The sequence below is a fragment of the Giraffa tippelskirchi genome, chromosome 3, assembly GCF_054371585.1.
Source record: "Giraffa tippelskirchi isolate mGirTip1 chromosome 3, T2T-mGirTip1v1.2.pri, whole genome shotgun sequence".
NCBI classification, from domain to species: domain Eukaryota; kingdom Metazoa; phylum Chordata; class Mammalia; order Artiodactyla; family Giraffidae; genus Giraffa; species Giraffa tippelskirchi.
This window is the reverse complement of record NC_137277.1, coordinates 41,802,632-41,814,788: the sequence shown is the minus strand read 5'-3', so window position 1 is coordinate 41,814,788 and position 12,157 is coordinate 41,802,632. Positions and strand designations below refer to the sequence as shown.

Here is a 12,157-nt window from a genome sequence, read left to right as displayed (position 1 = left end):
ATTAAAATCATGAGATAAAACTATGTGTTCTGCAGAATAACTGAAATAAAAGACAATACCAAGTTGCAAGGATATGGAATACAAGAATTTTCATACATTGCTGGTAGGAACGTAAATTGGTACAACTTCAGAAAACTGTTTGGCACTATTTCTAAGGTGAATATATATACTCTATGATCAGCATTTATACTTCTAGGTACATACCAAGGTAAATGAATGTATATGTCTACCAAAAGACATGTAGAGGAATGATCAAGGCAGCTTTTTTGTAATAACCAAATCTGGAAAGTATTCAAATATCCTATCAGCAGTAGAATGAATAGAAAAAATTGTAGCATGTTCACATAATATAATACTATGAAGCTACTGCCAGGCAACATGGATAAAAGTAGTTAAGTTATTGAGCAAAAACAGGTACAATAGAGCACATGTTGTATGATTCCATCAATATGAAGTTCAAAAACAGATATTATTAATCCATAATGTTGAGAGTCAAGGGAATGTGACCAGAGAGAGGGAGGAACAGGAAAAGGCCTAGAAGGAGAGGGGGAAAGAGAAAGAGATAGGGAGAGAGGAAGGAAGGAAGGGGGAAAGCAAGGAAGGAAGGGAAGGGAAGGGAATGGAAGGAGGGAGGGAAGGAGGAAGGAAAGTTAGTGTTACTTTTTTTTTTTTAATTTTTTATTTTTATTACACACTACAAAATACAATGCGTGCTACACAATATGCTGCATAATCTACCAGCAGGGATAGAAGAGCATGACTGAGTTGTTCTTCATCAACCAGGAAAACGTTTCCTTAATCAATGTTCTCCAAACCCTTTGACACATAGTAACGGTTTACTCCAGAGATGCGCCTATCTCTTTCCAGCAAATACCACTGATACGAATAATGGGCAACCCTTTTTTCCTTGCCCCCGTTACTGAACCTGTGGATGCACGCGGTGGCCATTCCCGGGATGAACAAGCACACGCCCATGACGGCGATCCCGGGGAGAACCTCGAACCACATCGCGAAGCCGTTCCCCTAGTGTTACTTTTGAAGGAACATTGTGATTGAAAAGGTAGCATGAGAGGGATTCTGAAGTCTTGGTGAGGCTCTTTTATCTTTTTTAAAAATATGGTAAAATACATACAATGTTTATCACTTTAACCATCTGTAAGTGTGCGATTCAGTAATATTAAATGTATTCACAAAGTTGATTCACAAATCATCACCATCTCTACTCAAGACTCTTTCATCATCCCTAACAAAAACTCTGTACCCATTAAACAGTATTTCCCCCTTCCCCTCTTCCCTCACCCCATGGTGATTTCTATTCTACCTTCTGTCTATGAATTTAGCTACGTTATGTAAGTGGAACCATATAATATTTGTCCTTCTGTGTCTGGCATATTTCACTAAACATAAGGTTTTCAAAGTCCATCCATGTTGTTACATACATCAAAATTTCATTTTTCTATGGATGAATTTCTGTTTTTTAAATAACCATCAATCCTCCATTCTTTTATTTGCTCTTTTTATCCACCTTGACTTTATCTTGCAGCTTGCTGATTGATTGTTTTCTGATGTTCAAGCCAATGTATTGAAGATTTATTGGCAACAACAATCCTTTTTCATTTTCAAGTAATCTCTCTTGCTTTATTGGTTTGTTTAGTTTATTTTTTTTTAAATAAGCTTTTATTTTTAGACTACTTGTTAAGTTTACCAAAACAAAAATTGTGAAGGTAATACAGAGAATTCCTCTCTATCCCATATCCAGTGTTACCTATTATTAATATCTTATGTTAGCATGGCATATTTGTCACTATCAAGGAACCAGTATTGATACATTATAACTAACTAAGATCCATACGTTATTCATATTTCCTTAGTTTTACCTAGTGTTCTTTTACTGCTCCAGGAACCTCTCTAGGATACCAAATTTAGTTGTCATGTCCCTTTAGACTTTTCTTTGCTCTATGGTTCATAAGGTTTCCTTGATTTTTATGACCTTGACAGTGTTAGAGAGTACTATCAGGTATTTTTGCAGAATGGCCCTAATTGGGATTTGTCTGATTTTTTAAAAAAATTCATAATGTGACTGAGATTATTGGTTTTTGGAGAAAGATTACAGAGAAAACTTGCTATTGCCATTTCATCCTATCCAGCGTATCATATATGCCATCAGCACAGCTCATTTGTCACAATTAATGAGCCAATGTTGACTTTTCATTGTTGATATTAAGCCTTGATCATCTGACTGAGATAGTAGTTGTCATGTTTCTCCACTGTAAAGTTATTCTTTCTCCTCTGTTTCTTTATTTCCCCTGTTTCTAACTGTACTCTTTGAGAAGTCACTATGCACAGCCCACACTTAAGAAAATTATGCTCTAGTACCTTGAGGGCAGAGTACATAAGTTATTTGGAATACTTCTGCACAGGAGATTTTTCTATTTCCCCCAATTATTTATTTATTGAAGTATTTGTTTATATCAGTATAGACATGGATATTTATTTTATACTTGGATTATAATCCAATATTACTTTGTTGCTCGAATTGTTCCATTTTTGGCCTTTGAGAGATCTTTCAGTTGGCTACTGATTCCCTACAGCATATCCCAATCAATGCAGAGGTTGTTTTGAGCTCTTTACTTTCTGGCAGTAGAAGATACTCCAGGCTCTTCTTGAATATTTCTTGCCCCAGTCCTAGAATCAGCCATTTCTTCAATAAGTCATGATTTCTTTCTTTTCCTTTTTTTACTGTGCACCACATGACATGTGGGATCTTAGTTTCCCATCAGGGATGAAACCTGTGCCCCCTGCAGTGGAACCTGGAAATTTTAACCACTGGACTGTCAGGGAAGTCCCACTTTTTAATTGGAAAATGATAATAGAAGCAAAAGTCTGACCACTAGGTTTCTAAGCTCTCTTAATTTTCAAAAATGATAAAACCTATTTTTATTTCCTCTATATCTCTGTTCTGAGGATATCCATTTAATTACAATTCTTTTAGAACTCCTTATATTTGTTCTATTAATGGTGCTTCCTTGGATAGTATTAACCACTGTATCTGTTTAGTCATGGAGATAGTTTTCTTTAAATATTTAGTGATTCTTATGTTGTGCTTACATTTGCATTTGGGAATCCCTGTTTGCTTTTCTGTGGATGACGTTTCTGTTTTCTGTAGCCTGCTGCCTGAGATTTTGGAGGAGGGATGAGATATGCAGACAGTGAAGTCTGCCGGAAATTCATTTTCTATGTGTATGGAGGCATTGTCCTGCCTCTCTCGCCCAGATCCACTTGTCTCAGCTCAAGGGTGAATGCCTCTAGTGCCTGATGATTAGCTTCAATGGGGATGAAGATACACAAAAAGATCAATCACTCCCCTGCTACCCATATATACATTCTAGTTGCTCCCAAATTTCACACTAATTTTCTGGATCTTTTTGGTCTTATAGTTTCCTTAATCCAGAACAACTATGCAAAAAAGATCTTAATGACCCAGATAACCACAATGGTGTGATCACTTACCTAGAGCCAGACATCCTGGAATATGAAGTCAAGTGGGCCTTAGGAAGCATCACTATGAACAAAGCTGGTGGAAGTGATGGAATTCCAGCTGAGCTATTTCAAATCCTAAAAGATGATGCTGTGAAAGTCCTGCACTCAATATGCCAGCAAATTTGGAAAACTCAGCAGTAGCCACAAGACTGGAAAAGGTCAGTTTTCATTCCAATCCCAAAGAAAGGCAATGCCAAGAATGCTCAAACTACCGCACAATTGCACTCATCTCACACGCTAGCAAAGTAATGCTCAAAATTCTCCAAGCCAAGCGTCAACAGTACATGAACTGTGAACTTCCAGATGTTCAAGCTGGATTTAGAAAAGGTAGAGGAACCAGAGATCAAATTACCAACATCTGGATCATTGAAAAAGCAAGAGAGTTCCAGGAAAACATCTACTTCTGCTTCATTGACTACACTAAAGCCTTTGACAGTGTGGATCACAACAAACTGGAAAATTCAAGAGATGGGAATAGCAGACCACCTTACCTGACTATTGAGAAATCTGTATGCAGGTCAAGAAGCAACAGTTAGAACCAGACATGAAACAACAGACTGCTTCCAAATTGGGAAAGGAGTATGTCAAGGCTGTAAATTGTCACCCTGCTTATTTAACTTATATGCAGAGTATGTCATGAGAAAGGCTGGGCTAGATGAAGCACAAGCTGGAATCAAGATTGCTGGGAGAAATATCAATAACCTCAGATATGCTTCAGTCCATGGAGTCGCAAGGAGTCGAACATGACTGAGCGACTGGACTGAACTGAATCCCATTTACTTTACATTTTTCAGAGACCTTCAGAATTTCTGACTACTGAAGGCCCTCTTTATTATTCTTAGCATTCTTATGTTCATATTAAAACACACACACAGGGACTTCTCTGGTGGTCCAGTGGTTAAGAATTCACCTTGCAATTCAGGGGATGGGGGTTTGACCACTGGTTGGGGAACTAAGATCCCACACGCCCCCGAGGGGCAACTAAGCCTGCGGGCCACAACTAGAGAGTCCATGTGCTGCAAGGAAAGATCCCCACACAGCCAAGCAAATGAATATTTAAACCTCCCCACCACCACACAGACACCCTTTTCTATCATTTTTAGAGATTTTGGCAGGAAGGGAATGTAGGTGCCTCTTCTTAGTCCACTATCTTGGTCTAAAATCTCCATCCTGAAAGAAGTTGAAAGCATGAGAGTGGGAAGAAATATATTTACATATACAAGTGTGGCAGACTCTCTTCATCGCCTACTCAGCAGACATTTTCCCACCTTTCTGTCTGCCAAATGAACCTTAATTTTGTAGCAGAAATCACTTGATATCAGAGAATTATATCTAAATCCTGAAACAAAGGAATAAATTATGGTTGATCAAAACTATTCCCAATTAACCTCTTTTCCCTTTACCAGCTGTTGGCTTAGGGTGGGCATGTAACCTAATTAGGGCCAATGAAATGTAAAGGAAAGTCTTAGAGTGAAGAGTTTGAGATCTTCCCTTCTTGGGTAACAAAACAAAACCTCCAGAGGAGAAAGCCCCTCTGTTCTAAGTCCTTTTCTGCTGTAATGAAATGATGCATTGGGGACTTCCCTGGCAGTCCAGTGATTAAAATTTTGCCTCCCAATGCAGGGAGTGCAGGCTCAATCCCTAGTCAGGGTGCTAAGATCCCACATGCCTTGTGGCCAAAAAGCCAAAACATGCAACAGAAGCAATACTGTAACAAATTCAATAAAGACAAGAAAAAAAGAAGTGATGCCTGGATCTGCAGTAGCAATCTTGTGATCTTGAGGTACAAGCACAAAAAATAAAGAGCAATAGAAACAGGATAGGTACTTAATGAAAGCACTGAGCTGTTGAATGACTGTTAATTAAGAAAACAATAAATGTCCTGATGGTTAAAGTCACTGCTGTCTGATTTTCTGTTACTTTTACTTGTGTTTGAATATACCATGTAAATTTTTTCTAATAATATTCTAGAGTAATATAGATTAAAATTTACTTCTAATATTTCTTACATTTCACTTTTGTTCCCTCAGATTTAAACCTGGAGAGTCTGCCAAAAATCTCAGCTTGTTCAATAAAGGAGTCTAAAACTAGAGTCTCAAAGAATATTGTTTTTAGAAAACCTGCAAAAGTGATTTTCAGTTTAGATGAAACTGCACAGAATTCAAACCTGGAACAACCATGGAAGAAAAATCTTTTAGAAAGAGTGCAGGCAAGAGCCCAGGCAATGCATCAGAAAATCATAGATAAGGAAAATCTGAAGAAGGAACTAGAAAAAAAGGCTGAAGAAAAACTCCCCAGGGATAATTTGGCCAAAGAGTGGTTTAATACTGAAAACATGACACTAAGCACTCGTGCGTATTTGCTCGACAAACTTCTACCCACGTTAGTTCCTGGAATGGAAAGAATGTTAATGCAAGTGGAAAAGAAGAAGCTTTTGGCAGATGTTGATATTCCCACCAAGTTTGATCCAATTAACCACTTGGGAGAATACTTAATGAGAAACAACCCTAATTATATCAAAGATTCAGGACTCTCTGGTTATCAGAAGGTGATGAGAGATGTCTCAGAAGACTTGAAGATATATGTTCCAAACACTACTTACAACAGGTACACTTTGTTGGTGTTTTCAGTTGATGATCTATCTCTCCTTATGTTGAAAAGCAAGTAGAAAAAATAAATAATAATACAAACAGTATTTTAGGTAATTTTATAGTTCTTCAGAAAGGACTTATGAGCTACTACTATGTGTTTCACTATTTATGAGACACTATGAAGACTAACAAGGTTTGTTAAGTTCCCTGTATTCATGAATTTAGTTATCTCACTAGGATCCCAAGTGTATATTTATGTGTTTCTTATCTGTCTTCTTGTACTGGAAAGTAAGCTATATGAGAGGAAGCACTTTCTGGAATTTAACCTTCCAGATAGGTAATACGTTCATCTGGTTCAAAAGCTGAAATGTATCAAGTGATAAGGGACTTCCCAGGTGGCACAGTGGTAAAGAATCTGCCTACCAATGCAGGAGACGCAGGAGACTGGGGTTCCATCCCTAGGTCAGGAAGATTTCCCTTGAAGAAGCAAATGGCAACCCACTCCAGTATTCTTACCTGGAAAATTCCATGGACAGAGGAGCCTGGTGGGCTACAGTTCATGGGGTCCTAAAGAGTCAGACATGACTGAGCAACTGAGCACACATAAAGTGTTAAACACCAGAAACTTTCTTTCCCATTCTTTTTTAAAAATTATTTACTTGTTTGCTGCATTGGATCTTGGTTGCATCATATGAGATCTTTCATTGTGGTGCATGGACTCTCCCTAGATCCCCACTGGCTCAGTAGCTCCCCAGCATTTGGGATCTTAGTTCCCCAGACCAGGGATCAAACTCGCATCCCCTGCATTGGAAGGCAGATTCTTAACCACTGTACCACCAGGTAAGTCCTTCTCTCCCATTCATATCCTCCATCCACCCAGTGCTCCACCTCAGCTATAAATAACTATTGTTCCTAATTTTCAGTACATCCTTCCAAGTTTCTTAGTGTACTCATGCATGTGTGCTAAGTCGCTTCAGTTGTGTCCGACTCTTTGCGACGCCATGAACTGTAGCCCGCCAGGCTCCTCTTTCCATGGGATTCTCCAGGCAAGAATACTGGAGTAGGTTCCCATTTCCTCCTCCAGGGGGTTTTCCCAACCCAGGGATTGAACCCACATGTCTCTGCATTGGCCACCTGGGAAGCCCTAGTGTACACATAAGCGAATGCAAATATGCATTCTTAATTTTCTTCCTTTTATCCAAAGCATGTGAATGAGTTAAAAATATTTTCCTTGGTTTTTCATCTGCCATTTATTTTGTGTCATGCAGAGGATTTTTTGTTTCTATGTTGTTGAGTTTATTTACTTTTATTTTATAGCTTCTGGGCTTTGAGTCGTTGTTATATTTCATTTCAAGAAGTTAAAAGAATTATCCTGTTTTCTTCTGGAATGACCATCATTTTGATTTTCATTTTAAAATATTGATCCATTTAGAATGTATCCCAGTGTAAGATTTAAGATATGAATCTAGCTTTCTCCTTTTCCAAATGGCTACACAGTGAACCCAATAACATAATATAGAATAGTCTATATTTGTTCTTCTTTTCTAATCACTGCATTCTGTTATTGTGTGGTTAGTTTTCAATATGAATTTTAGAATTGATTCATCTACCTGAAAAAAGCAGGGAGAGAGAACACCAAAACAAATGTTATAGGAATTTTTATTGAAGTCAGATTAAATTTATTAATTTAGGGAAAATCAACATCTTTAATAAACAACATGCATATCTATCTGGGAATGTGTATCTTTCCATTTGCTTGTCTTATTCTGTATCAGTCTGAGTGTTGTCTTCAATTTGTAGGAATATCATGAAAGCATTTTTTAAAGTATTTACGGATGCTTTCTTTGTCTAGATTATTAGAATTAGGGTTTCATTTTCCTTGGGCAAAAACCCAAGATCCATATGTCAACATATGACAGTGTCAGGCATTTGTAGAATATTCAGAAATCCTAGGGATGCTTAACGGCAGCACAATGTCTATTGACTTAAAGTTTAAATACCCAGAAATCTTAGCAAAAACAGTCCTGCTTTTAAATCCTCTGAACTGCATCATTGTTTGCATTGTTCTCAAGCCATTAGAAAGCTTTGGAGAAGCCCATTCATTTCAGGAATGAGAGTTTTTCTTATTTATGCTCAAGAAAGAGGACAAATAAAATTTTTGTTTGGTTTGTCAAGACTTAATCTTCTAATGATAATGTTAAAGTGTTCATTTGACTTAACCTGATGGAAAACATTTTCATCTGCCTGCTTCTGTGAACAAAAGGGGATTCATCTTTTTTAGGGTCTAAGTATAACAGATAGAGAAGATCCTCCTTATCAATTTGGAGTGATTTTATAGTGGTAACCAATTATCTAAAAAATAAAATATCACTGCTATTTGTAAATTTTATATATGCAGTATATTTTATTGCTTTTCCTCAGGGTTCCTGAAAGACAAATATAGAATTGGAGTGGACTATAATTCTTACATATAAATTTGCAAAACTGATAAGGAGGTTTGTGTCATTTTGCTTTTCTTTTCGCATCTTTTAGTATCTTTTCCTTATGATTCTGGATCCCTGCAATTCTTGGGAATGCATATTCTATGTCACTACTGCCTTATTGTGAATTAATAATGAAAAATATTTGCTCTAAAAGCAAGATAGCAAGCTTTCAATAGCCTGATTATGATGATGGTTATACATATTTATGGGGCTTCCCTGGTGGTGCTAGTGGTAAAGAACCTGCCTGCCAATGCAGGAGACCCAGCTTCAATCCCTGGGTTGGGAAGATCCCAAGATCCCCTGCAGGAGGGCACGGCAACCCACTCCAGTGTTCTTGCCTGAAGAATTCCACGGACAGAGGAGCCTAGCGGGCTACAGTTCGTGCGGTCACAAAGAGTCAGACACGAATGAGCAACTAACATTTTCATTTTCACACATATTTATACATGTGTTGAAATTTGTACAATTATGCACAAAAAAGGTTAATTTTACTGTATGATATTTTTAAAAATAAAAAAATAAGCATTAAAAAAAGAATTACATAGACATTATTAATGTTAGAATTTCACACTCTTGCAGAGAAGCAGGACCTATAATACTATAGATTTCCTCATTTTCTCCACAGTCCTCATCCTAATTCTTAATGTTAAAAGAATAGAGGTAGAGTCCCTGAGTCAAGTTCACTCCAGCTAGGGCTGGATATCTGGCACAATACCTGACAAGATGTGGTGGTTATAGAATATTAATACCTAAGACTATTCAAGATGTCCAGTTCTAACTGGACATGAAACAACAAACTGCTTCCAAATAAGAAAAGAAGTATGTCAAGGCTGTATATTGTCACCCTGCTTATTTAACTTATATGCAGAGTGCATCATGAGAAACGCTGGGCTGGATGAAGCACAGATGGAATTTAAGTTGCTGGGAGAAATATCAATAATCTCATACATGCAGATGACACCACCCTTATGGCAGAAAGCAAAGAACTAAAGAGCCTCTTGATGAAAGTGAAAGAGGAGAGTGAAAAAGTTGACTTAAAGCTCAACATTCAGAAAACTAAGATCATGGCATCTGGTCCCATCACTTCATGGCAAATAGATGACAAAACAGTGGAAACAGTGGCAGACTTTATTTTTTTGGGCTCCAAAATCACTGCAGATGGTGACTGCAGCCATGAAATAAAAAGACACTTACTCCTTGGAAGAAAAGTTATGACCAACCTAGACAGAATGTTAAAAAGCAGAGACATTACTTTGCCAACAAAGGTCCGTCTAGTCAAGGCTATTGTTTTTCCAGGAGTCATGTATGGATGTGAGAGTTGGACTATAAAGAAAGCTGAGCGCCAAAGAATTGATGCTTTTGAATGGTGGTGTTGGAGAAGACTCTTGAGAGTCCCTTGGACTGCAAGGAGATCCAACCAGTCCATCCTAAAGGAAATCAGTCCTGAATGTTCATTGGAAGGACTGATGCTGAAGCTGAGACTCTAATACTTTGGCCACCTGATGCAAAGAACTGACTCATTGGAAAAGACCCTAATGCTGGGAAAGTTTGAAGGCAGGAGGAGAAGGGGATGACAGAGGATGAGAAGGTTGGATGGCACCACTGACTCAATGGACATGAGTTTGAGTCAACTCTGGGAGTTGGTGATGGACAGGGAGGCCTGGCGTGCTGCAGTCCATGGGGTTGCAAAGAGTCGGACACGACTGAGCAACTGAACTGATTCAAGATGTCCAGAAATTCCTAGGATTTGCCAGATATTCTACTGATTCATTTTAAACTACTCAGCAACTGATATCCTTAGGAGAACCTGTCATTGCAGCTTGTGTCAGGAACCTCATTTCACAATAAGATATATGTTGAATAAACAGAAGAAAATAAGAATTAAGTATAATAATTAAGTATATATATATATATGTATGTATTTTTATAGGAATACTCACCACAGGAATAATATGAACATGCTTCAAGAATGGCAAGAAGTCTAGCTTAGCTTTGTGAAATTAAGACCATCAGAGCTTAAAAACAAACAAAAACTGAGCTTACTAACTTGCCAGGCAAAGGAATCTATACCAGTGAAGAAATCACTCACTAGTTTGCAGAGAGGGAAGATTCTAGAGTTTTTAAGTGTTAGGAAGGGAGCTTTATAGTGGTTATACTTGTAACAATTAAAGACAATCACACTGTATATAGCATAGAATGAGTCCATAGGTTTGTACACGATTGATTAAAACAAGTACTATTGTTTAGCAGCTGAAAAAGAGGCTTCAGTTAGGTCTAGCAATGGTCTTGTGTACTGAGGTCGCTCAAAGTTCATGATCTATTATCCACTTAAGCTGGCTAGAACCAGTTTTTATGAAATACCACATTTAGTTTTGATATAATCTAGGCAAATTCTCTAAGTGGAAGATTTTCCTAACACAGCTTGAATGAATGGATAGAATTTGGATTGTGACAGTTAGGGCAAGAAAGCATTTTTACTTCTATTCTTTAAGTAGTTAGATTTATATTGTACTCTTAAAGATCTAAAAACATTTAAGATGGGGAGACAGTTTTTTCAGCTGAGTTCGGTCTTCGTTGTAGCTTGCCAGAGCTTCTCTAGTTGTGGCACATGGCCTCATTGCCCCATGGCATTGGGATTTTAATTCCCTGACCAGGGGTCAAACTCACATCACCTGCATTGGAAAGCAGATTCTTAACCACTGGACCACCAGGGAAGTACTGTGGAGACTGTTTTATTAACTAGCTTTGGTTGTGTAACAAAATACCTCCAAACTGAGTGGCTTAAATAAACAATCATTTATTTGCTCATGATTTTATGTGTTGGTAACTTTGGACTGGGCTCATGGCTCATCTCTGCTCCACATGGTATCACTCATACATTACAGTAAAATGGCAATTGATAGTCATCTGGCTATTAGTTGGCTGACTGTCGGTAAAGCAGTGGAGCAGGTTAGCCTAGGCTTATTCCAAGGTGGTGGTGCTTAGGCTCTTAAGTTAAATAAAACAGAGCAAACCCCAAAGTTTAAGCACATTGATTCCTTTTTCCCCCTGTTTTATTGTGATATAATTTTTGTAATATAAGTTTTATTGTGATATAACTTACAGCACTTTTCAACTTTCTGCTTCCTGTGTTTGCTAATGGCCCATTGGCCAAAGCAAGTTACATGGCCACAGCCAGACACATGAGATGCAGAAATAGACTTTAATTCTTAATGGTAGGAGCTGCAAAACTACATTGCATACAAACAGACATGGTTACAGGAATGGAAAGAATTTGTGACAATTTTTGCATTTTACCACATTGTAGTGTTTTTTTTTTTCCTTTCCAATCTCCTTAAAAGTAGACTGTGGATTTATACTTAGAATCCGCTTACAGGTTATGTCTATCCTATACTACAATACCCTAAGTTAAGAGTTTTGGAGGCTATGGAATTCTGTTGATTAGATATCCTCTTGAGATAATGCAGACCACAAAAGAGAAATTTTATTCAGTCCCTGAATGAGTTACATCATAATTAAAAATCCATCTGGATCGTATTTAGA

At 37.7% G+C, this 12,157-nt stretch overlaps 1 protein-coding gene and 1 pseudogene across 7 annotated transcripts in view; one reads left to right on the top strand and one right to left on the bottom strand.

Moving 5' to 3' along the window:
- The window catches only part of EFCAB5 (EF-hand calcium binding domain 5), a 92,016-nt gene that overhangs the window by 12,975 nt on the left and 66,884 nt on the right, over positions 1 to 12,157 (top strand). For all 7 annotated transcript variants that reach the window (XR_014079580.1, XR_014079579.1, XM_081580215.1 and 4 more), the window contains exon 4: positions 5,571 to 6,147. Coding sequence is in view for 5 of the 7 variants with exons in the window: in XM_081580215.1 (XP_081436341.1) it covers positions 5,571 to 6,147 (577 nt within the window). In the remaining 2 variants the exon portion in view is untranslated. The remainder of the gene's footprint in view (positions 1 to 5,570; positions 6,148 to 12,157) is intronic.
- Positions 661 to 1,017, bottom strand: LOC145542105 (NADH dehydrogenase [ubiquinone] 1 alpha subcomplex subunit 1 pseudogene; annotated as a pseudogene).